Source organism: Mobula hypostoma, chromosome X2 (assembly GCF_963921235.1).
Source record: "Mobula hypostoma chromosome X2, sMobHyp1.1, whole genome shotgun sequence".
In the NCBI taxonomy this organism is placed as follows: Eukaryota; Metazoa; Chordata; class Chondrichthyes; order Myliobatiformes; family Myliobatidae; genus Mobula; species Mobula hypostoma.
This window is the reverse complement of record NC_086129.1, coordinates 45,295,809-45,321,029: the sequence shown is the minus strand read 5'-3', so window position 1 is coordinate 45,321,029 and position 25,221 is coordinate 45,295,809. Positions and strand designations below refer to the sequence as shown.

At 43.6% G+C, this 25,221-nt stretch overlaps 1 protein-coding gene across 1 annotated transcript in view; it reads right to left on the bottom strand.

Moving 5' to 3' along the window:
• dscaml1 (Down syndrome cell adhesion molecule like 1) overlaps positions 1 to 25,221 on the bottom strand; it is a 786,587-nt gene that overhangs the window by 708,401 nt on the left and 52,965 nt on the right. The window contains exon 3 of the mRNA XM_063038255.1: positions 8,636 to 8,782. Within this exon, the coding sequence (XP_062894325.1) occupies positions 8,636 to 8,782 (147 nt within the window). The remainder of the gene's footprint in view (positions 1 to 8,635; positions 8,783 to 25,221) is intronic.

Below are 25,221 nucleotides of genomic sequence, written 5' to 3'. Positions count from 1 at the left end.
ATTTCCAAAACACAAGTACACAGGTAAACACAGCTATAAGCTAAAAAGACATACCCATGAGCCACAGACGAAGCAGTCCACCGTCGCAGAAATCGAAGGCAGAGTAATGGATTCTAGTTCGCTCCATGTTTCTGCACTCTTTGTGATGTTTCTGGATGATTCCTAAAAGGCTTGGACTTCTCCCTATATTCATATAGTTTCTTTGCTACTTGGGTGACTTCACCCATACGTGATATTCTTTCAGGTACCTTTTTTGCACAAATGGTCTAAAAGCTTCTTGGAGACATAGATCCTAGGTACGCATAACCTGTTTGAAAAGCTGCTCTTTTCAACTTCAAACTGATTACTGCTTGCCATTTACATAAAATCTAAAGACTGGTTCCCATTTACGACTAGTGCCTAAACAATGAATATTAGTTGGAATTTTAACTTACAACTGTTTGATCTTTACAAGTGAGAATTGCTGTGTTTAGAACACTGAGCTTTACAAAAAAGCAAGAAGCCCCCAGCCCAGGAAGCAAATATCCATCACAGGCTCAATTGCTTATACAATGCATGCTTCAATAGTCGGTGACCAAAGATGAGTGTTGTATAACACAATGTTCCATCAAAACCAGGCACAGTGTCATTATGTACTGGCAAGCAACACTGCATTGAACATGCCTGGTTCTCTGGAGTTACCAAACATACCTTATTATCTACAATGGCAGAAACAATGCTAGTTGTTTTTCTTTTAAACACACAGAGCGGTGGTTGCCTGGAATGTGCTGCCTGGGGTGGTGGTAGAGGCAGATACATTAGAGACACTTAAGAGATGTTTATATAATCATTTGAATGTGGGTAAATTGGAAAGATGTGGACATTGTGTAGGCAGAGGGGATTGGTTTAGTTGGCCATTTGATTACTAATATAATTGGTTTGGCACAACATTGTGGGCTGAAGGGCCTGTTCTTGTGCTGTACTGTCTTATGTTCTATGTTTTAAACATCACACTTAATGGATTCAAACCCAAGGTCGCCAGTTGCCAAATGATTCAGAATATTGAGATGGGTCCAATGAGTTTATGTGGCATTTTTACAGCTTTATGTCTGAGAACAGTGGAAATCCATGTTAAATCCACTGTGCTGAAATAGCCTTCATTGGGTCAGCCATTTCTTCCCATCACAGTACCAACAAACAAACCATCCCAAATAATAACACCCACTGAGTGTAAGGTCACAAGCTCAATGAAACATTATCTTTACTTTGAAAGAGTCAGACAGGTGGAAATAAGATACTGAAATCTTTTATAAGCAAGATAGCTATGACTCATTCCAAGCAAGTGCCACTTGGCCTGTCAATTGTCTTACGATACAAGCCCCTGCAAGTATGAAAAGACTATACCAGTGATCCAAATATTAAATTCCTTTATTGAGCAACATTGGTTTTAATAAGATACAAATATCTTTGTTAATTACTTTTCTTCTAGAAAACAAAAGTCAACAGTTGCTCAGTCAATCACCATTTTGGACTCCTCCACCCTTCCCATTCCTCTTCCTTAGACAATCATGATATTGGTTATGGCATCAGAGAAGGTTATTCAGCCAACTGGGTCTTTACTAGCACCAAGTGGGGCAATTTCTTGTCCATTTCTCCTACTTTATTCCCAGAACATTGCAACGCATTTTCCCATAAAATTGATCTCCGGAATAAGCACAACGCTCAGACTTATAATTGATCGGCAGGCATACCAAGAGTACACAGAATTCAAAGGTCACCCACTAAGTAAACAGAATCATGCATGTAGTTTTAAAAAGTCAAGAACAGGATTGGATTGATGTTGGTATTTCTGTGAAAGTGAACATGAGAATCACAGAAAGCAAACTTCTGCAAGACAAAAGCCAAACTTGCCAAAATCTTTCTCTCTTTCAAATCAAATACAGATCTCCATTTCATCATGGTAGAAAATGAAACATAAAAAATGAGGTCAGTCCCCATCACTAACTGGATTCATTAAACCAAATTAATGACAATGTCTTCAAAGACAATAAATTTTTTAAATAATTTTCTTGATGTTCCTATTTTTAGAAAATAAATCAAAATACAAAACTTCAACAAACATCCAATTAATGAACAACACATTTAAAAAGAGAATTGCAATCCTCATGTCCCTTGCATCAGTAAAGAAGATCCCAATTATTTAAATGAATGCAATAATGCAGTCCGCAAGTCGCAAATGTCAGTGATTTCAGACTCTTCCAAAGCCAAATTTCCCTCTTAATGACTCTTCATCATCTCACACTTCCCAAATGCCCTAATGCCCCGTGTTGATGGTTTTAATCTTAAAATGTTTTCAAACTGGAATAAAAATCTATTTTGGGAAATGTTCTGTTGCACACTTTGACAACAGATACTGCTATTAAAGAATGGAGTCCTTCTAAACATTTTCCTCTGACACTTGTCCATCTTACCCTCCCTTCCTGTAGCCCTATATAATGCAATTGTCCCAGGTGAAATATTCTGGTTCTCCATCTCTGACAATTCAAAAACTGTAACACCTACACCAACCTGTTCCCAAGATCGCTTCCAATACCAAATAAAAATGCTACGTTTCAATGTAAGTTCTGGCATCCATTATTGACTTCACAAATTATGGCTTTTTGAAGCATCTTGAGGTGTGTTGTCCACGTGTGAGTACCCACTGTTGGGATGTGAGCGGCCAATCTCATAGGGACTGGTTGTGAACCGCATTAGTGGGATCTGGAGTCACGTGTAGATTGAGTCAAGTAAGGAAAGGGGGTTTCCTTCCTTGAAGAATATGTAAATGCATGGTGTTGCAGCCTATTGCTGTTAACGGAGATGTGATAATCAAAAGGTAAGTGCTCACATGTAACGATGGTTGGAATATTGTTAGTACCAATTCATTAACAAGAGTCTCCACTGCTGCACTTCATAACAGATTGGTTTATCAGCAGGCAATTGGGAAAGACATTTAGATAGAAAATTGCTAAATTGCTTTGTTAAAAGGTGTTATTTAATTAAGTAGGTTTCACTACAGAAGAATTGCTTCAAATAGTCTTCAAAGCTTTGAACACCAAGGTTGAACAATGTAGGATATAGTTCCCTTGACAATCTAAAGTCTACCTGGGTGCAAGCCATTAAGACTACACAGAATCCATGACTGCTGGATGAAAAGTGATAGCCATTAAAAGGCCCAGTCATGTTGCAACATGACCATGCCTTCAGGGTGAATTGGACAACTCTTGCAGCTCTCACTTCAAAGCCACCTTTGTCTCCAGATCTACTGCATCTGGGTCACGCCAATCTTGACTTCCTCTCCACAGGTACATTTTGTTTCCCACCTCGCATTTTATGTAGCTGTTTCCACAACACTCAACTGACTTCACAACCTATGGACTCTCTTTCAAAGACTCGACAACTCATGTCTCGGCATTAATTTATTTATTTCCACAATTTGCCCTCTTTTACACATTGGTTTTTCAGTCTTTATTAATGTGCAGTATTTCATATATTTTATTGTATTTCTCTATTTTTCTGTAAATACCTGCAAGAAAATTTATCTCAAAGTAATATAGGGTGACAGAATCAGAATCAGGTTTAATATCACCAGCATATGTCATGAAATTTGCTAACTTTGCGGCAGCAGTACATTGCAATACATGATGATTTCGAAAAAAACTGTGAATTACAGTATGAATATATATATATTATAGCCGTTAGTGTGTGCTAGTGCCAGTGCTCTTTAACATCTTCCTATTGTGTGTCACCAAGCTTCTCCACAATGAGATTGAAGACAGCAGCGGTGTGGCAGTGGACGTCAGATTAGATGACAACCTCTTTGACATCAGGAGGGTCCACGCAACCACCAAACTCCGTAGAGAGCAGGTCCTGGAGCTGCAGTATGCAGACGACTGTGCTCTTGTGGCCCATACTCTGGAGGATCTTCAGACTGTCCTTGCTGTGGCAGTGAGAGCGTACAGCAGGATGGGGCTGACTGTCAATACCACCAAGACAGAAGTGGTTTGCCAATGGAGTACCAGTGTCCCACCCACTCTACCTGCCTTCACTGTTGGTGATGAGAAGCTGTCAGTAGTGCCATCTTTCAAATATCTGGGGAGCATTCTCTCTGAGGATAGCGGCATTGACAATGACATCCAGAGCCATATTAAACAGGCATCAGCTGCCTTTGGGAGACTTCAGCGTAGAATCTTTCAGAACAGGAGCCTTCGTCCCTCCACAAAGGTCTGTGTTACCACCCTCCTTTATAGCTGTGAAGCTTGGGTAACCTACAGCCCTCACATCAAGTCCTTGGAGCACTTCCACATAAGCTGCCTCCAGCACATCCTGGGAATTACCTTGCGTGAGCGGGTGCCTCACACTGAAATACTTGTAAAGACCAAATGCAGGAGTATTGAGGCCACGATCACTCAGCGTCAGCTGCAGTGGTTAGGGCATGTGATAAGGATGCCCCCATGTCAGCTACCCCGCAGAGTGTTAAGTGGCCAGCTACATCATGGTCGACGCTCAGCTGGAGGGCCGAAGAAGCGCTATAAGGATCAGATGAAGAATGTTTTAAGGAAGTGCAAGATCGGACCCGAGGACCTGGAGGATGTTGCTGCTGACCGTACCACATGGCTACAGTTGTGTAGGGACGGGGTTTGTATTCTGGAGATGGAAAGAACAACCAGAAGACAGCAGAAGAGAGCCAGGAGAAATGCAGCCATGGTTGCCACCACTACCACATATACATGTCCCACCTGTAACAGAGCTTGTGGGTCCAGGATAGGACTGTATAGTCATCAAAGATCTCACGTTAAAGGAGTGGACGTCGTCATTGGATTTCGATGGACAACCGAAGAGAAGATACATATATTAAATAGTTCCATTAAATAAGTAATGCAAAAAAATGGAATAAAAAAAGTAGTGAGGTAGTGTTCATGGGTTCAATGTCCATTTGGAAATCGGATGGCAGAGGGAAAGAGGTTGTTCCTGAACCGCTAAGTGTGTGCCTTCAGGTTTCGGCACCTCCTACCTGATAGTAATAATGAACTTCGGGGCAGAAGGTCCCCAGTTTGAATCCAGCTGGCTCCCGCCCGTGCACGCTGATTTGGGGGGGGGGGGGGCGGCGCTGTTGCAGTCTGGTGGACTGACCTGTACCTTGGCGAGGCACAGCGACAACTCGCGGATACCTCCTCGTATTTACCCCTCGATCGTGGCCCCACTAAGGAGCACCAGGCCATTGGCTCCCATACCATCACCAACTTTATCCGCTCAGGGGATCTCCCATCCACTGCTACCAACCTTATAGTTCCCACACCTGGCACTTCCCGTTTCTACCTCCTACCCAAGATCCACAAACCTGCCTGTCCTGGCAGATCTATTGTCTCAGCTTGCTCCTGCTCCACCGAACTCGTTTCTGCATACCTCGACACGGTTTTATCCCCCCTTGTTCAATCCCTTCCGACCTATGTTCGTGACACTTCTCATGCTCTGAATTTTTTCAATGATGTTAAGTTCCCTGGCCCCCACCGCTTTATTTTCACCATTGATGTCCAGTCCCTATATACATCCATCCCCCATCAGGAAGGTCTCAAAGCTCTCCGCTTCTTTTTGGATTCCAGACCTAACCAGTTCCGCTCTACCACCACTCTCCTCCGCCTAGCGGGATTAGTTCTTACTCTTAATAATTTCTCCTTTGGCTCCTCCCACTTCCTCCAAACTAAAGGTGTAGCCATGGGAACCCGTATGGGTCCCAGCTATGCCTGCCTTTTTGTTGGCTTTGTGGAACAATCCATGTTCCAAGCCTATACTTGTATCTGTCCCCCACTTTTCCTTTGCTACATCAACGACTGCATTGGTGCTGCTTCCTGCACGCATGCTGAGCTCGTTGACTACATTAACTTTGCCTCCAACTTTCACCCTGCCCTCAAGTTTACCTAGTCCATTTCCGACACCTCCTTCCCCTTTCTTGATCTTTCTGTCTCTATCTCTGGAGACAGTTTATCTACTGATGTCTAGTATAAGCCCACGAACTCTCACAGCTACCTGGAGTATTCCTCTTCCCACCCTATCACTTGCAAAAATGCCATCCCCTTCTCGCAATTCCCCTGTCTCCACCACATCTGCTCTAAGGATGAGGCTTTTCATTCCAGGACAAAGGGAATGTCTTCCTTTCCTCCACCATCAACTCTGCCCTCAAACGCATCTCTCCCATTTCATGCACATCTGCTCTCACCCCATCCTCCCACTACCCCACTAAGGATAGGGTTCCCCTTGTCCTCACCTACCACCCCACCAGCCTCCAGGTCCAACATATAATTCTCTGTAATTTCCACCACCTCCAATGGCATCCCACCACTAAGCATATCTTTCCCTCCACCCCCCTTTCTGCTTTCCACAGGGATTGCTCCCTACGCGACTCCCTTGTCCATTCATCCCCCCCATCCCTTCCCACCGATCTCCCTCCTGGCACTTATCCTTGCAAGCAGAACAAGTGCTACACATGCCCTTACACTTCCTCTCTCATCACCATTCGAGGCCCCAGACAGTCCTTCCAGGTGAGGCGACACTTCACCTGTGAGTCGGCTGGTGTGATATACTGTGTCCGGTGCTCCCAGTGCGGCCTTCTGTATATCGGTAAGACCCGACACAGATTGGGAGACCGTTTCGCTGAACACCTACGTTCTGTCCGCCAGAGAAAGCAGGATCTCCCAGTGGCCACACATTTTAATTCCACGTCCCATTCCCATTCTGATATGTCTATCCACGGCCTCCTCTACTGTCAAGATGAAGCCACACTCAGGTTGGAGGAACAACACCTTATATTCCATCTGCGTAGCCTCCAACTTGATGGCACGAACATCGACTTCTCTAACTTCCGCTAATACCCCTCCTCCCCTTCTTACCCTATCCCCTATTTTATTTATTTATTCATTTATTATTTGCCCCCCTTTTTTCTCTCTTTCCCTCTCACAATCATTCTTTGCCTGCTCTGCATCTTCCTCTGGTGCTCCCCTCCCCCTTTCTTTCTCCCGTGTCTCCAGCTTTGTTTCCCTTTTGCCAATCAACTTCCCAGCTCTTAGCTTCATCCCTCCCCCTCCTGTCTTCTCCTATCATTTCGGATCTCCCCCTCCCTCCTTCAAATCTCTTACTATCTCTTCTTTCCGTTAGTCCTGACGAAGGGTCTTGGCCCGAAACGTTAACTGTACCTCTTCCTATACATGCTGCCTGGCCTGCTGCATTCACCAGCAATATTGTGTGTGTTGCTTTCCATCCATGCTGGGTTGAGCATTGAGCTAGCAACTCGACCTCATAAAAAAGAAATTGCCTGCTATAGAAACATCAACAGCAAAAAGTTGATGGCCTATGCTCCCTCGTGAGTTTAAAGGCAATTTCTCTATTTTCACAACCAGCTCTTTGGTCTTACTGACATTGAGTGCAAGGTTGTTGCTGCGACACCATTCAACCAGCTGGTATATCTCGTATGTCCTCTCGTCACCATCTGTGATTCTACCAACAATGGCTTTATCATCAGCAAACTTATAGATGGCATTTGAGCTGTGCCTAGCCACACAGTCACAGATATAGAGAGAACAGAGCAGTGGGATAAGCACACATCCTTGAGGTGCACCAGTGCTGATTATTAATGAGGTGGACATGTTATTTCCAGTCATATACATACTTTGATAATAAACTTACCTTGACTTGACTTTTGGCAAGAATAACAAACACTCAGGACTGGAACTGTTGAAGACTGCTTGATATTTCCAAGCAGTTACCAAATAAATTTTCCATCTCAGTTAACTACATTACTTCATGAGGGGATTGATTGCACTTAACAAGTACGAACACCACAGGAGCATTCAACGCAAGAAGATCTCTAGTCACATCCCACCAAATCAGGAAAACAAAACATTCTTTAAATTAAAACAGAAGAGCAAAATATGAGTTGACAATCATCTTCTTAAAGAGAGATGTTACCCTTTGTCTTATATCAGAGATGGTAGTATCTATATCTGAGTAATAGAACCTTATACCTCTTTGGGCTGTTGTCAGCAGTAAAAATATCCTCACCTGGCTATCTACATGACAATATAACTTTATCTGACCAATTGATATGCAATTAACATGCACCAGTGTACATGAGCTTTGTGTATACATACGATTCATTGTATATAACCTTGTAAAAATCATAGGAACCCCAAGGAACAAAAGCATCAAGAAACTGAATTCTTATTGGCAGGACATAGTTGACAAAGGTCAACATATGGGCTTACAATCACCAAGAGTAATCATGGAAAATTTGCATCTGAAAAACACACAACTTGAGGTTGTGCAGGAACTCCACACCAAGTTAAACAGCTAAGCAATTCTTCAAGTCTTTTCCAAAGGCCAATCATTAGCACAGTATATGAGAAGATGTCAGAGACATTCAAGTGCTGCATTTCACTGTTTCAGTAAAGCACCGACATCATATAAATGAAATCAAATGAACAGGTGGTAGAGCGTCCACTTAGATTTACGGATACACATTCAAGAAATAGATGATACTGGCACAATTAAATATCACATTACCATCTCATCAGGTTGAAATATCTGAAGTAACACAAGGCACCAGCCTTTCTCATTTTCCTACCTGGGATGATTGAGACTGTATCTCTTTCCCACGACACAACGCTAACATACTCCTGCACCGAAGGAGGAATGAGGCACTTGAAGACAGCCACGCTTCCACGCATTGACCTTTGATCCTCCACCCGTACGGTGTAGGGTTCCCTGAAAACTGAGAGAAAGTAAAGAACGTAAATGGGAGTCTATGAACCACTCTTCATGTTCTGAGGAACCAACAACTATGCAAATCTCCTCCGCCAATTTATCTGGAAATCAAAAACAGAACTGAATCTACATCATAAATATATATTTAGTTCTCAGAGGTCAATCTGAAGGAAAGAAGGCAGTCAGGTGTGAGTACAGTATGTGAGTGAATTAAATAATATTCTGGATAATTATCTATTCTTTTGGAAGTTGGGCACAGGTATCTTTTTCCATGCATAATTGAGAAGATAGTAAAGGGATATCTCACCCTGTTTCAGGATTTATCCTTTTGCTAAGAGGTAAGATACCATAGAGTTTACAGAAAGGTTAGAATCATAAAGTAATATAATAATAAAGCATGGTAACATGCCCTTCAGATAAGATCGAGGTTCAATTCCCACTGCTGTCTGTAAGGAGTTTGTATGTTCACCTGGCGACTGCGTGGGTTTCCTTTGAGTGCTCCAGTTTCCTCGCAAATTCCGAAGATGTACATTTAGGGTAATTGAGTTGTGGGGATGCTGCGTTGCCGTCAGAAGTGCGGTGACACTTGTGGGCTGCCCAGCACAATCCTCACTGATTTGCTTTGATGCACATGGCACATTTCACTGTATGTTTCAATGTACATGTGACAAAGCTCCTTTAATCTTCAAAACTTTAACTCATCCAAGCCTAAACTAGTCCAATTTGCTTGCATGAGGAAATCTGCAGATGCTGGAATTTCAAGCAACACACATAAAAATTGCTGGTGAACACAGCAGGCCAGGCAGGATCTCTAGGAAGAGGTACGGTCGACGTTTCGGGCCGAGACCCTTCGTCAGGACTAACTGAAAGAAGAGCTAGTAACAGATTTGAAAGTGGGAGGGGAGGGGGATATCCAAAATGATAGGAGAAGACAGGAGGGGGACGGATGGAGCCAAGAGCTGGACAGTTGATTGGCAAAAGGGATATGAGAGGGTCATGGGACGGGAGGCCTAGGGAGAAAGAAAGGGGAGGGGGAAGCCCAGAGGATGGGCAAGGGGTATATTCAGAGGTACAGCTCTGCCGCATCTGCTCTCAGGATGAGGCTTTTCATTTCAGGACAAAGGAAATGTCCTCCTTTTTTAAAGAGAGGGGCTTCCCTTCCTCCACCATCAATTCTGCTCTCAATCACATCTTTGCTATTTCACGCACATCTGCTCTCACCACATCCTCCCGCCACCCCACTACGAATAGGGTTCCCCTTGTCCTCACCTACCACCCCACCAGCCTCTGGGTCCAACATATAATTCTCCGTAACTTCCGCCACCTCCAACGGGATCCCACCACTAAGCACATCTTTCCCTCCCCCCCTCTGCTTTCCGCAGGGATTGCTCCCTACGCGACTCCCTTGTCCATTCATCCCCCCCCCCATCCCTCTCCACTGATCTCCGTCCCGGCACTTATCCGCGTAAGCAGAACAAGTGCTACACCTGCCCTTACACTTCCTCCCTCACCACCATTCAGGGCCCCAGACAGTCCTTCCAGGTGAGGCGACACTTCACCTGTGAGTCAGCTGAGGTGATATACTGCCTCCAGAGCTCCCGATGCGGCCTTCTATATATTGGCGAGACGCAGCGCAGACTGGGAGACCATTTTGCTGAACACCTACGCTCTGTCCACCAGAGAAAGCAGATCTCCCAGTGGCCACACATTTTACTTCCACGTCGCATTCCTATTCTGATATGTCTATCCACGGCTTCCTCTACTGTCAAGATGAAGCCACACTCAGGTTGGAGGAACAACACCTTATATTCCGTCTGGATAGCCTCTAACCTGATGGCATGAACACTGACTTCTCTAACTTCCGTTAATGCCCCACCTCCCCTTTGTACCCCATCCGTTATTTATTTATTTCTTTATTATTATTAATTCTTTTTCTCTCTTTCCTTTTTCTCCCTCTGTCCCTCTGACTATACCCCTTGCCCATCCTCTGGGTTTTCCCCCCCTCCCCCTTTTCCTTCTCCCTGGGCCTCCTGTCCCATGATCCTCTCATATCCCTTTTGCCTATCACCTGTCCAGCTCTTGGCTCCATCCCTCCCCCTCCTGTCTTCTCCTATCATTTTGGATCTCCCCCTCCCCCTCCAACTTTCAAATCCCTTACTCACTCTTCCTTCAGTTAGTCCTGACGAAGGGTCTCGGCCTGAAACGTCGACTGTACCTCTTCCTAGAGATGCTGCCTGGCCTGCTGCGTTCACCAGCAATTTTTATGTGTGTTGCTTGTGTTTGTTCTGTAACCTCTAGTGCTTTCCTATTCACGTACATATTTATCCAAATATATTTTAAATAGCATTACTGCACCTGCCTCAACTGCTTTCTCTGGCATCTTGTTCCATGTATGCACAACTGTCTGTATGCAGACGTTGCCCCTTAGGTCACTTTTAGATCTTTCTCCTCTCTCTTCTCTCTGCTTAATTCCAAGTCCTTTGATTTATTTTTGGAAAAAAAACTGCATTTGCCCTATGTATGCCTGTCATGCTTTTATATGCCCTTCAGTCTCCTATGTTCCAAGGAATAAAGTCCTCGCCTGCCCAACCGCACCCTGTAATTCAGGTGCTCAGGACCTGGCAACATCATTGTAAATTTTCTTTCCACACTATCCAATGTAATAACATCTTTCTTATAAACACACTGAGCAGAAGTGTACACAATAATCCAGGTGCATCCTCATCCATGTCTTGTACAACTGCACTAGCTCTATTACACGAGCTGCCATTCAGGCTACTTTCACTGTCATGCTCTCTTCCCACAGCCGTGTAATTCCTTTCTTTCATATATACATCCAGTTCCCTTCCGAGTGCCACAACTGAATCTGAACCACCCCAACCATTGGCATTCCAAACAAGAAGCATCTACTGTGGGAAAAGTGTGTTTCCTCTTGTCATTTTCCATTCTTCTGCTAATCACATTAATTTTATGTCTGTTGGTTTTTTAACTCTTTGCCATTGGGAACAGATTTGACTATCACCTCTATCTGCTAATTGCTTCTATCAAATCCGAACTTAACCTCTTCTATTCCAAGAAGAGAACCCTCGGTTTCTCCAGTCCACCATCCCTGGAATGATTCCAGTAAATCTGATCCCTCTGATGCTGTATCACTAAATAAAAATAAAACAATCAGAAATTCATCCAGAAAATTGTACATAAAAATCTCCCCTTCCCCGTTCTCTCTTATTACATTCCCCTTTTCTGGTTCACCTCTCACCCTTTCTCCTCTCCTCATTAGTCCACCACTTCCCTTTGATGCTGCTCCTCCTTCCCTTTCCTCCATGCTCCACTGATATCAGATATTTCTTCAATCTTCCTCTTCCACCTATCCCCTCCTGGCTTCCTACTTCATTCCCTCTCCACCATCCACACACTTTACCTTACACCTGGCTTCACCCATCACCTGCTAGCTTGTACTCCGCCCCCCCCCCCCTTATTCTGGCTTCTTTCCCCTTACTTTCCAGATCCAGTGAAAGAGATCGGCCCAAAACATCAACTGTTCATTTCCCTCCATAGATGCTGCCTGACCTTCTGAGTTCCTCTAGCATTTTGTGTGTGTTGCTCAAAGGATTCTGTAAATGCTGGAAATCTCGAGCAATATACACAAACTGTTGAAGAACTCAACAAGTCAGGCAGCATCTATAAAAGGCAATAAACAGGCAGTGATTGTCACTCCATACAGATCTAATTGTGTTTGGTCACTTATGATGACTCCCCAAGTCAATATAATAATTACGTGATGTCCCTTTTCATCCAAGTAACTACAGTGACACTGTCAAATAAACATCTTGAACAGAAAGAATTTGAAATTAGTTTATTACTGTCACATGTACTGAGATACAGGGAAAAGCTTGTCTTGCATATAGTTCATACAGATCAAATTATTGCACAGTGCATTGGGGTAGTACAAGGTAAAAGATAATGTGCAAGGTCATAAGACTATAAGACATAGGAACAGAATTAGGTCATTTGGTCCATCATCTCTGCTCTGCCATTCCATCATGGATGATCCCAGTTCCCACACAACCCCATACCTGCCTTAATAAGACCATAAGGCAGAGGAGCAGACATATCCCACCTCATCCTTCTGAATTCCAGCGAGTACAGGCCCAGAGCCATCAAACATTCCTCATATGATAATTATTTCATTCCCGAAAACATCTTTGTGAACCTCCTCTCCAATGCCACGACATCTTTTCTTCGATGAGGAGCCCAAACTGTTCACAATACTCAAGGTGAGGCCTCACCAGTGCCTTATAAAGCCTCAGCATCACATCCCTGCTCTTGTATTCTAGACTTCTTGAAACGAATGCCAACATTGCATTTGCCTTCCTCACCACTGACTGACTCTACCTGCAAGTTAACATTTAGGGTGTTCTGCACAAGGACTCCCTAGTCCCTCTGCATCTCAGATGTTTGAATTACCTCCCCATTTAGAAAATAGCCCGCACATTTATTTCTTCTACCAAAGTGCATGACCATGCATTTTCCAACATTGTATTTTGTGTGCCACTCTTCTTGCCCATTCTCATAATCTGTCTAAGTCCTTCTGCAGCTTACCTGTTTCCACAACACTATCTGCCCTTCCGCCAATCGTTGTATCATCTGCAAACTTGGCAACAAAGCCAACTATTCCATCAGCTAAATCAGTGATATACAGCATAAAAACCAGTCCCAATATCGACCACTGCGGAACACCACAACTCACTGGTTGTCAACCAGAAAAGGATCCTTTTATTTCCATTCTCCGCCTCCTACCAATCAGCCAATATGCTAACCATGCAAGTAACCTTCCTGTAGTACCATGGGCTCTTACCTTGGTAAGCAACCTCATGTGTGGCACCTTGTCAAAGGTCTTCTGAAAATCCAAATATACAACATCCACTGCATCCCCTTTATCTATACTACTTGTAATCTCCTCAAAGAATTCCAACAGATTTGTCAGGCAAAATTTTCCCAGAAGACTTTGTCCTATCTTGCCCTGTGTCACCAAGTACTCCATCACCTCATCCTTAACAATTGACTTCAACATCTTCCCACCACTGAGGTCAGGCTAACTGGTCTATAATTTCCTTTCCTCTGCGTTCCTCCTTTCTTAAAGAGTGGAGTGATATTTGAAATTTTCCAGTCTTTTGGCACCATGCCAGAGTCCAATAATTTCAAAAATATCTTTGCCAATGCTTCCACAATCCCTACCGCTACCTCTTTCAGAACCCTAGGGTGCAGTTCATCTGGCCCAGGTGACTTATGTACCTTTACTGCACTCACTTCTCTTCCCTCACACCCTTCAATACCTGGTACACTGCTAATGTCTTCCACAGTGAAGACTAATGCAAAATACTCATTTAGTTCATCAGCCATCTACTTGTTCCCCATTATTATTTCTCCTGCCTCATTTTCTAGTGGCCCTATATCCACTCTCATCTCTTTTATTTTTTTATAAACTTGATAAAGCTTTTTTATCCACCTTAATATTGTTTGCTAGCTTGCTTTCATATTTCATCTTTTCCCTTCTAATGATTCTTTTAGTTGTTTTCTGTAGGTTTTTAAAAGCTTCCCAATCTTCCATCTTCCAGCTAATTATTGCTTTGTTGTATGCCCTCTCTTTTGCTTTTACATTAGCTTTGACTTCCCTTGTCAGCCACTGTTGCATTATTTTGCCATTTGAGTATTTCTTTGTTTTTGTAATCCATCTATCCTGCACCTTCCTCACTTTTACAAGAAACTCTTTTACAAGAGGATAAGACGTGAGAGAATAGGACAAATCACGTGTGACAGTGGAAAAGTGTGTATGGAACTACAGGAGATAGAGGAGATACTTAATGAGTACTTTACTTCAGTATTCACTACGGAAAAGGACCTTGGCCATTGTAGGCATAACTTACAGTGCACTGAAAAGCTTGAGCATACAGACATCAAGAAAGAGGATGTGCTGGAGCTTTTGGAAAGCATCAAGTTAGATATGTCACCGGGACCGGACGAGATGTACCTCAGGCTACTGTGGGAGGTGAGGGAGGAGATTGCTGAGCCTCTGGCAATGACCTTTGCATCATCAATGGGGACAGGAGAGATTCCAGAGGATTGGAGGGTTGCAGATGTTCCCTTATTCAAGAAAGAGAGTAGAGATAGCCCAGGAAATTATAGACCAGTGAGTCTTACTTCAGTGGTTGGTAGGTTGATGGAGAAGATCCTGAGCTGCAGGAATTATGAACATTTGGAGAGGCATAATACAATTAGGAATAGTCAGCATGGCTTTGTCAAAGGCAGGTCGTGCCTTATGAACCTGATTGAAATTTTTGAGGATGTGACTAAACACATTGATGAAGGAAGAGCAGTAGATGTAGAGTATATGGATTTCAGCAAGGCATTTGATAAGGTACCCCATGCAAGGCTTATTGAGAAAGTAAGGAGGCATGGGATCCAAGGGGACATTGCTTTGTGGATCCAGAACTGGCTTGCCCACAGAAGGCAAAGAGTGGTTGTAGACAGGTCATATTCTGCTTGGAGGTCGGTGACTAGTGGTGTGCATCAGGGATCTGTTCTGGGACCCTACTCTTTGTGATTTTTATAAATGATCTGGATGAGAAAGTGGAGGGATGGGTTAGTAGATTTGCTGATGACACAAAGGTTGGAAGTGTTGTGGATAGTGTGGAGGGTTGTCAGAGGTTACAACGAGATATCAATAGGATGCAAAACTGGGCTGAGAAGTAGCAGATGGAGTTCAACCTAGATAAGTGTGAGGTGGTTCATTTTGGTAGGTCAAATATGATGGCAGAATATAGTATTAGTGGTAAGACTCTTGGCAGTGTGGAGGATCAGAGGGATCTTGGGGTCCGAGTCCATAGGACACTCAAAGCTGCTGTGCAAGTTGACTGTGTGGTTAAGAAGGCATATGGCGCATTGACTTTCATCAACCGTGGGATTGAGTTTAAGAGCCAAGAGGTAATGTTGCAGCTATATAGGACCCTGGTCAGACCCCACTTGGAGTACTGTGCTCAGTTCTGGTCACCTTACTACAGAAAGGATGTGGAAACCATAGAAAGGGTGCAGGGGAGATTTACAAGGATGTTGCCTGGATTGGGGAGCATGCCCTATGAGAATAGATTGAGTGAACTTGGCCTCTTCTCCTTGGAGCGACGGAGGATGAGAGGTGACCTGATAGAGGTGTATAAGATGATGAGAGGCATTGGTTGTGTGGATAGTCAGAGGCTTTTTCACAGGGCTGAAATAGCTAGCACGAGAGGGCACAGTTTTAAGGTGCTTGGAAGTAGGTACAGAGGTAAATTTTTTTTACGCAGAGGGTGGTCAGTGCGTGGAATGGGCTGCCAGCGACGGTGGTGGAGGCGGATACGATAGGGTCTTTTAAGAGACTCCTGGATAGGTACATGGAGCTTAGAAAAATAGAAGGCTATGTGTAACCCTGGGTAATTTCTAAAGTAAGTACATGTTCGGCACAACATTATGGGCCGAAGGACCTGTATTGTGCTGTAGGTTTTCTATGTTTCTAAACTCAAGCCATTGCTTCTTTGCTGTCATCCCGGCGAGCATCTCCTTCCAATTTACTCTGGCCAACTCCTCTCTCATACCACTTTAATTTCCTTTACTCCACTGAAATACTGTTACATCAGAATTTGCTTTCTCCCTATCAAGTTTCAAGTTAAACTCAATCATAGTTGTGATCACTGTCTCTAAGGGTTCCTTTACCTTAAGCTCCCTGATCACCTCCGGTTGGTTCATTACATAACACCCAATCCAGTATAGCTAATCCCCTAATAGGCTCAACAACAAACTGCTCTAAAAAGCCATCTTGTAGGCATTCAACAAATTCACTCTCTTGAGATCCATTACCAACCTGATTTTCCCAATCTACCTGCATGTTACTATCTCCCATGACTATCATAATATTGCCCTTTTGGCACAGCTTTTTTTTACCTCCCATTGTAATCTGTAGTCCACATCCCAGCTACTGTTTGGAGGCCTGTATATAACTGCCATCAGCGTCTTTTTACCCTTGCAGTTTCCTAACTCAACCCATAAGTATTCAACATCTTCCGATCCCATGTCTCATCTTTCTACTGATTTGATGCCATTCTTTACCAGTAGAGCCACACCATCCCCTCTGCCTACCTTCCTATCCTTCTGATACAACGTGTAACCTTGTACATTCAACTCCCAACTACAACCATCTTTCAGCCACGATTCAGTGATGGCCATAACATGATACCTGACAGTCTGTAATAGTGTAGCAAGATCATCCACCTTATTTCTTGTACTCTGTGCATTGAGATATAACACTTTGAGTAAGGTGTTTGCTACCCTTTTTGATTCTGCATCCCTAATGCACTGATTCTGACCCCACTGGCTGCATTTTTGCCCTATCACCTGTCTGCCCTTCCTGACAGTCTGACCGCACACTATCTTTGCTTTTTTCCAACCATCCGTCGTATCCTGAGTCCCTTCATTCTGGTTCCCACCCCTCTGCCAGATTAGTTTAAACCCTCCCCAACAGTTCTAACAAATCTGCCTGCGAGAATATTGGTCCCTCTCAGGTTCAGATGCAACCTGACACTTTTGAACAGGTCATACCACCCCCAGAAGAGATCCCAATGCTCCAAGAACCTGAAGCCCTGCCCTCTGCACCAGCTTCTCAGACACACATTTATCTGCCAAATCATCCTGTTTCTACCCTCACTGGTGCGTGGCACAGGCAGCAATCCAGAAATTACTACCCGGGAGGTTCTGCTCTCAGCTTTCTACCTAGCTCTCTAAATTCTCTCTTCAGGACCTCTTTGCTTTTCCTTCCTATGTCATTGGTACCAACATTACCAAGACATCTGGCTGCTCTCCCTCCACCTCCAAAATGCTGTGGACGTGATCTGAGATAGAAGCTGTCCTTGAGCTTGATGGTGCAGGCTTTTGTATCTTCTACTTGGTGGGAGAGGGGAGAAAAGAGAATGTCTGGGGTGGGTGGATCTTTGATTATGCTGGCTGCTTAACTGAGACAGTGGGAAGTGTAGACAGAATACATGGAGAGGAGGCTGATTCCAGTGATGTGCTAAGCTGTGTTTACAACTCTCTGCAGTTTCCTGCAGTCATTTTCAGAGCTGCTGCCATCCCAAGCCAAATGCATCCAGAAAGAATGTTTTCTACGGTGTATTGATAAAAATTGACGGGGACGTGCTGAATTTCTTTAGCCTCCTGAGGAAGCAGCAGCTTTGGTGAGCTTTCTTGGCAGCGACATCAAAATGTCTGGACCAGGACAGGCTACTGGTGATGTTCACCTCTAGGAATTCGAAGCTCTCAACACTTGTAACCTCAACACTGTTTGACGTATCCAAGACCATGTGCACTGCCTCTCCCCGACTTCTGAAATCAATGACCAGCTCTTTTATTTTTGTTGATTCACAGTGATATTTACTGCAGTGTTGCTGTTGCTACTATGTATAACACAGCCATACGGTGAAATCAAGATCTTCTGCGTGTAGCTGTGACAACTGGGTTTTATGGTGGTATATACTGGAATGAAGGCTTTGATTTAATCTCAGGCCTCACCATCTGTCAGTGGGCACAAAGATGAACTCCCATAATTTGTGTTAGGAGAACGCTAGTCATGTGAGCTATGGCTTTTAGCCAGCTCAAAACAGCTCATAAGCATTAGACGATAGTAAATTACAAGCACCAAGCTCAAGTCATGAAATACAATGATGACAGCTTTAGTTTATACAGGAATAGGGGAAGCCCGTTAGCTCCTCAATGCTTTTCAGCTATCAAATCACAGCTGACCTGTATCTAAACACTTCAATTACATATATCTTCAGATATGCAATTGCCTAAGAAAAATTCAATAATACCTCATAATATTTTCAAGTGACATCCAATTCATGAAGAATAAGACTTTCTAGCAGGACTTTATATTCCTAGTAGGAGTTAATTGGCCCTTCCCTCTTTTGTACTCTGTAAATACAGTGGATTCCAGTTAATCGGGACATATCTGGACCAGTACATTTTGGCCCAAATAAATGGCTGTCCCAATTAGCCAAAGTTTAATGGAAATAGTTATAAAAGATATAATAAAGACAAACTGCCCGTAAACTGAGTAACAAATTATGTATTTAAATGAAGTGCAGAATAAATTAGAACACTACCAAAACTACTACAGTACTATAAAACTGTATATTAATTCCTAAAAGTTATCGATGGAGGACTTCATTCAGTGTACGTGCTATGTTCTTTTGATTGACTGTAAATGAACAAAATAAGCACAAACACCTCATGCAAATAGTGGACTGCCTTCATAAAGTGCTTTCAATGATTACATCCTCCAAATCTTCATTTTCATTGTAACATTCAAGCTGATTGTTGATATCTTCAAATTCTTCATCGGTCCTAACTTGTTAAAGTAGTAAAATCATCTCATTTTCACTCCCAGCCATTTTTGGCATCTCCAAGCCTGAATGCTTGAAACTGTAGTGAACAAAACAGTTTGGAATTGTCTTACTGCTTATTTCTCACTAAATATCAGTGAGAAAAATCACTGTATTTTGAACACAAACACGCAACTGACACTATTTAAAAACTAATCGCTCTAAGCACAGTGTAGTGTCTAATGGTTATATGATGTGCACATGAGCAACTCTGGCTAGAAAATGTTCTGTAACAGTCACCTCCCCCAATTAAGTGGCATAGTGTCCCAAATAAATAAAAGAAATCCTGCCTATTTTCTCAATTTGTTTTTGTTCTTTAGAGTTGTCCCAAATAAGCGGCTGCCCTGATTAATCGATGACCCAATTTATCAGAATCCACTGTATTTTCAGGTCAAGTTGGAAAATTATATAAGAAAGAACAAAAGCAGAGCAAAAGAGTCCATTATCATGCAAAGTGGTGAAAGTGGGTATAATGTTGCGATACTGAGATAGTGATTTAGGTTGTACAGGTTAGTTCCAGAACCAAATGGTTGAAGGGAAGTAGATGTTCTTGAGGTGTGGTACTTGAGGCTTCAGTACCTCCTGCCCGATGGTAGCTGCAAGAAGATGACATGGCCTGGGTGGTTGGGTCCTTGGTAATAGATGCTGCCTCCTTAGGCAACTCCTCATCTAAATACCACTGGCATGGGATGTGCCCATGAAATATTGAGCTGAGTGCACTGTTTTCTGCAGCTTCTTACATTCCTGTGCATTCACATTGCCATACCAGACCATGATTCAACCAGTCTGGATACTTCCAACAATTGAAAGTTTCTAGAGTGTTCAGTGAGAAGCCAAACCTCCTTAACCTTCAAAGAAAGTAAAGACACTATCACACCTTCCTTATGGTTGCATCAATGTGCTGAGCCCAGTACAGGTCATCTGATATATTACCATCCAGGAATTTAAAGCTAGTGACTCTTTCCACTAGTGACCTCCAGTGTAGACAGACACACATTCCCCTTCCCCTTCTTCCTTCCTGAGAAACCCTCCTTCCCCTTCCTGAGAACACCAATCAGTTCATTAAATTTTATTGACAATGAGTGAGAGAAACAAAAGAGAAGGTTAGCTGCTTTTTGGAGGTTTGTTTGCCGAGCCTGGAGGTTAGATCGCAAACATTTCACGACCAATTGAGGTGACATCATCAGTGCACAATTGAGTGTTGTTTCTGTCATGTGCTTGCGTTTATAGTGGTATGATTCGTTGCTCTGATTGGTTGGCTGTCGAGCTGGCTGCTAAACTCCGCAGAGACCCAGCCCACCGGTTAGCTGAGTGATCACTGCTGGCCCGTGTCCCTGGTTATTGGTCATTATGAGCGTTGGTTCCTCAGGTGTTCACAGCTCACCTCACAGCCCTGATCCTGCAGATGCATAGGTTTGTAAGTTGTGTCCAGTTCAATATTCTTATTAATAGAATCTTCCATTGAGAACCAAACTTCTAATTTCTCTTGATTTCTTGGTTTGTGCTTCTGCCAGGACTTTTGTAATTTCCTGAAGCCAAACACAGTTTGTCCGGACTGTGATGCACAGCATTATGCAACAAGCCACGAATACAAGAAACATATTTACAGCAAATGCCGTCACCGTGGACATAAAGAAGGCTTTTGCTGTCCTTCACTGTGTTCAAAACCAGTGAAGCACAAGGACAAGAAGTTTCAAAAGGCATCAAAATCCACAAGGAACTTAATGGTCATTTTCAAAGTGGACTTCCCCCCAGGAAACAGTCCGTCAACGTATTTATCAAAATTAGTTGGTCACGATGTCAGACATCACCATTATCTCCAAATGTACATGTCGGGCACTTGGGACCCCACCAGTCAAACTACTCATCACTCCACCAGCTGCATCAGGTGGAACCCCTCAGCTATCTGGCAAACTGCCAGGTCAGCATGCTGAAGCTGGTCGACAACCAAGTCAATTGTGCGTGTTAGCTAATAGACCAGCCAGATCTGAATGTCCTTGCTATTAAATGGATGGACAAGCCTGATCTCTGGAGCATCTCTCTGGATGAGGTCTGTACAAAGGCACTGACTGTGTAAATCACGTCCGTCGACACCACAGCACCATCCGTTCATGAGACCATACAACAACTGCAACAGTGCTATCCAGCAGTGTTTCAAGTAGGGTCAGGTTCAAGCAGAACTCCATCTCTGTCCAAACTCAAAGCCAGTCTTCTGTCCCAAAAGACCAATACCATATACAGCCTTACCAATTGTGGAGCAAGAACTAGGTTGCCTGCAACAAGATGTTGTCATTAAAGCCATCAACTACTCACGTTGGGCAGCTCCTATAGTCATTATCAAGAAAGCCAAAGGTACAGTGAGGTTGTGTACAGACCTCTCAACAGGTCTCAGTGCCGCTCTGGGGACACACCAGTGCCCATTAGCGGTACCAGCAGATCTTTTTGAAATTTGAATGGTGGTCATTACATTACAAAGTAGCACTTGGCTGAACTGGCAGAAAATTCACAGGAGTTTCACACTGTCACAACACATAAGGGGTTGTTTTCCTCTTTCCCTCTCCTTCAATGTTCCAGCAGCTCACGGACAGGTATTGATGGTGTTGTCACTAACCTCGATGGGTACAGATCAGAAAGAACTATGCCAACACATGCACCAGGTTTTGAACAAATTACATGACTTGGGCAGAAAAATGCAGCTTCATGATGTCTTTAATCAAGTATCTAGGATTCATCATAGATGAGCATGGTTGTCGCCCAGATCCTGAAAACATCACTGTATCTTAACGATGCCCCAACATCAGATATCAGCACATTACAATCATCTTTGGGCATGATCTGTCATTATTCAGCATTCCTCCAGGCAATGCACAGGCTGAGGGAATCACTCAAGAAGGGTGCCATGTGGAAGTGGTCCACAAAATGCCAAGAAGCTTTTGATCAGGTGAAGAATATGCTGTCATCTGACCTTCTCTTGATGCATTTCAACCCAGAATTACCAATTGTCGTCACGATGGATGCATCCAGCTTCCAGCTGGGAACTGTCATATTCCATATCTTCCCTGATGGATCCAAAAAAGCTGTCATGCATGCAGCCAGATCACTGACTGCAGCTGACAGAAACAATGGACAAATCAAGAAGGAAGCCTTGGGAATCATCTTTGCTATGAAGAAATTCCACAAGATGCTTTATGGCAAGCACTTCACTCTGCTGAGTGAGTGTAAGTCACTGTTGGGCAACGATGTTATTAGCCTATGATTTTGAAATCAAGTACACATCAATCCAGGGACTTGGTCAGGCAGACCCTACCCGCCCCCTCCAGACTTATAAACCAGCAGGGCAGTGAAAACGAAGATACAGTCGTGGCTGCAATTTCAATGGATTGCGAAATGCTGGGGATTGTATCAGATGCTGCTGAACATCTCCCGGTCATGGTCAACAAGATCAGAGCAGAAATGGCTACAGATCTTCTTTTTCAGCATATCTCCAGATACCTCTTTGTTGGATGGCCATGAAGACAATGTCGTATCCGTTTATCGAGGTCATACATTGCTTTCAACTGTGGACTTCTGTCTAATGTTTGGAGACGGAATAGTGATTCCACAAACACTTCGACCAAAGGTAATGAAATAATTCCACTGTGGTCACCCAGCCATCAATCACCGCGGTGAGAAGCTTTGTGTACGGGCCAAGCATAGATGAAGATATCACATTCGTATGCAGCCAGGGTACTCAGTGCTCTACGGCAGCAAAGAATCAAAGATCCACAACCATGGCCGCAGGTTACCAAACCTTGGAGTCGAGTACATATTGACTTTACTGACCCAATCAATGGGTGTACCTACCTAGTCCTGGTTGATGCCTGTTCCAATGGCCAGAAGTATTACCTATGAAATTAACAACAACAGAGGCTACCGTCCAACAGCTGCTGCAGACCCTTAGCCGTACTGGGATTCCAGAAACTCTTATTTCTGACAACAGCACTCAATTCAGTTCACAGCAGTTTGCTGCAATCAGCCAGAACAGTGGAATTATCCACATCCACCCACCCCTGTATCATCCATAGTCCAATGGCCAAGCAGAGAGGGTTGTGGATACCTTCAAGCAGTTGCTTCTGAAATCAAGAGGGGAAGGAGCACTGGCCGAGGGTCTTGACACATTTCTGCTGATGTATCCAACTATACCGCATCCAGGCCTCGAGAGGAAGTCTCCAGCTGAAGCAATTTTGGGAAGAAAAGAGCACACAGTGTTGGATGTGACGCTGCCACAGCGTTCAGCATCCGAGACAGCAGATGATCAGGTGAACAAGACAGCCATATCAGCCTTGGTCGATGAGTGGAATCATTCAAGCCCGGAGTGGCAGTGTGGGTCTGATAGTATCACAATGGGCAAGACCCCTGGGTACCAGGTCATATTGGCAAATGATTGGGGAAAGTACTCTATGAAGTTGTCGTAGATCAACATCCCTGATGTTGCCATACAAACCAGTTGTGAACATGTGATCCCGCAAGCACAACAAGTTCAAACACAGAGCTGGACCTTCATCTCCTCCTGGAATTGCCCCGACTGAAACAACCACCAGCGTCAGCACAGCAGCAAGCGACATTGTGACAAGAAAATGACAGTCTGCAACCACTAAGAAGGTCTAATCGACAGCGTAAGCCAATTGTTCCAATCCAAATCAACCAACGCTCAAATCCTACAAATAGTCATCTTCAAGAAAGGGAGGTGTTACAGTGAGTCAAAATAAACAACACTTATTGGTCAGCAGACAACCAATCCCAGGCTGACTTTCATTCAAGGACTCAATTCTTCTGGAGTAAACTATTTAAATAGTCATACTGGGATGTCTGAGTCTGAGTTGAGATTTGAGACTGGTGTAGTTTTACTGAATTTTAAGTTCCAGCTTGTTCTACTTTCTAGCTTTGGGTCTCAGCAGTAGTTACAGGCAAGCGGATACAAGGCTGATTATGAACACTTAACAGACTCTTAGACAGGCACACAGATGGAAGAAAATGGAGTGCTATGATTATTTTGAGGGAGGGGTTAGATTTATCAAGTAGGTTTATAAAGGTCAACACAACATCATGGCCAGAAGGTCGAGTATTGTGATGTACTGTTCCCCCACAGCCTTAGGGTGCATGTTTCCCAGCTAGTGCAGATCCAAAGATCTTGATTCAGAGTCTTGACCCAAAACATGGACCACCCTCTACGTTCACAGATGCTATCTGACTCGCTGAATTCCTCCAACAAATTGTGTTTGGTTCCAGATTACAACATCTGCAATCTCTTGTGTCTGCATAACCAATCACTCAGAATCCACTGCATGAAAAACTTTGAAAACAGTGAGATATTGTAGATTGGGTGTGATGGACTGGTTGAAGAGTTAAAGCACTTCTCCAGTTGACCATGCAACCATGTCCTATACATCCTCTGAGAGCTTATCTACAGTCATTAGCACTAATCCCTCTCTGTAGTAGTGACTTTATAGAGTTCCAGTATTGTACAGCCAGAAACATGCCCTTCAGCCCAATTCATCCATGCCAACCAAGATACCCATCTAAGCTAGTCTTATTTGAATCATTCCCCTCTAAACCTTTCCCATAGCTTCCCTCTGGGTGAAAATTTTCCAATTACATCTCTGCCCTCTTACATCAAACCTATGCTCTCCAGTTCTTGTTTCCCGGATCCTGGTGAAAAGGCAGTGTCCACTCACCTTTATCTGTGCCCCTTGTCATTTTATGTACATCCATAAAGATCATCTCTCAGCCTCTTACACTCATAGGAATAAAATCCTAGTCTGCCCCAACTCTTCCCATAACACAGTCCCTCAAGTCCTGGCAACATCCTCATGAATCTCCTCTGCACGCTTTCCAACTTAATGGTATCTTTCCTATTGCACAATGACCAAAACAGAACACAATCTTCATCAACATCTTGTACAGTTGCAACATAATGGAACTAAATTTCAAAAGCAATAAA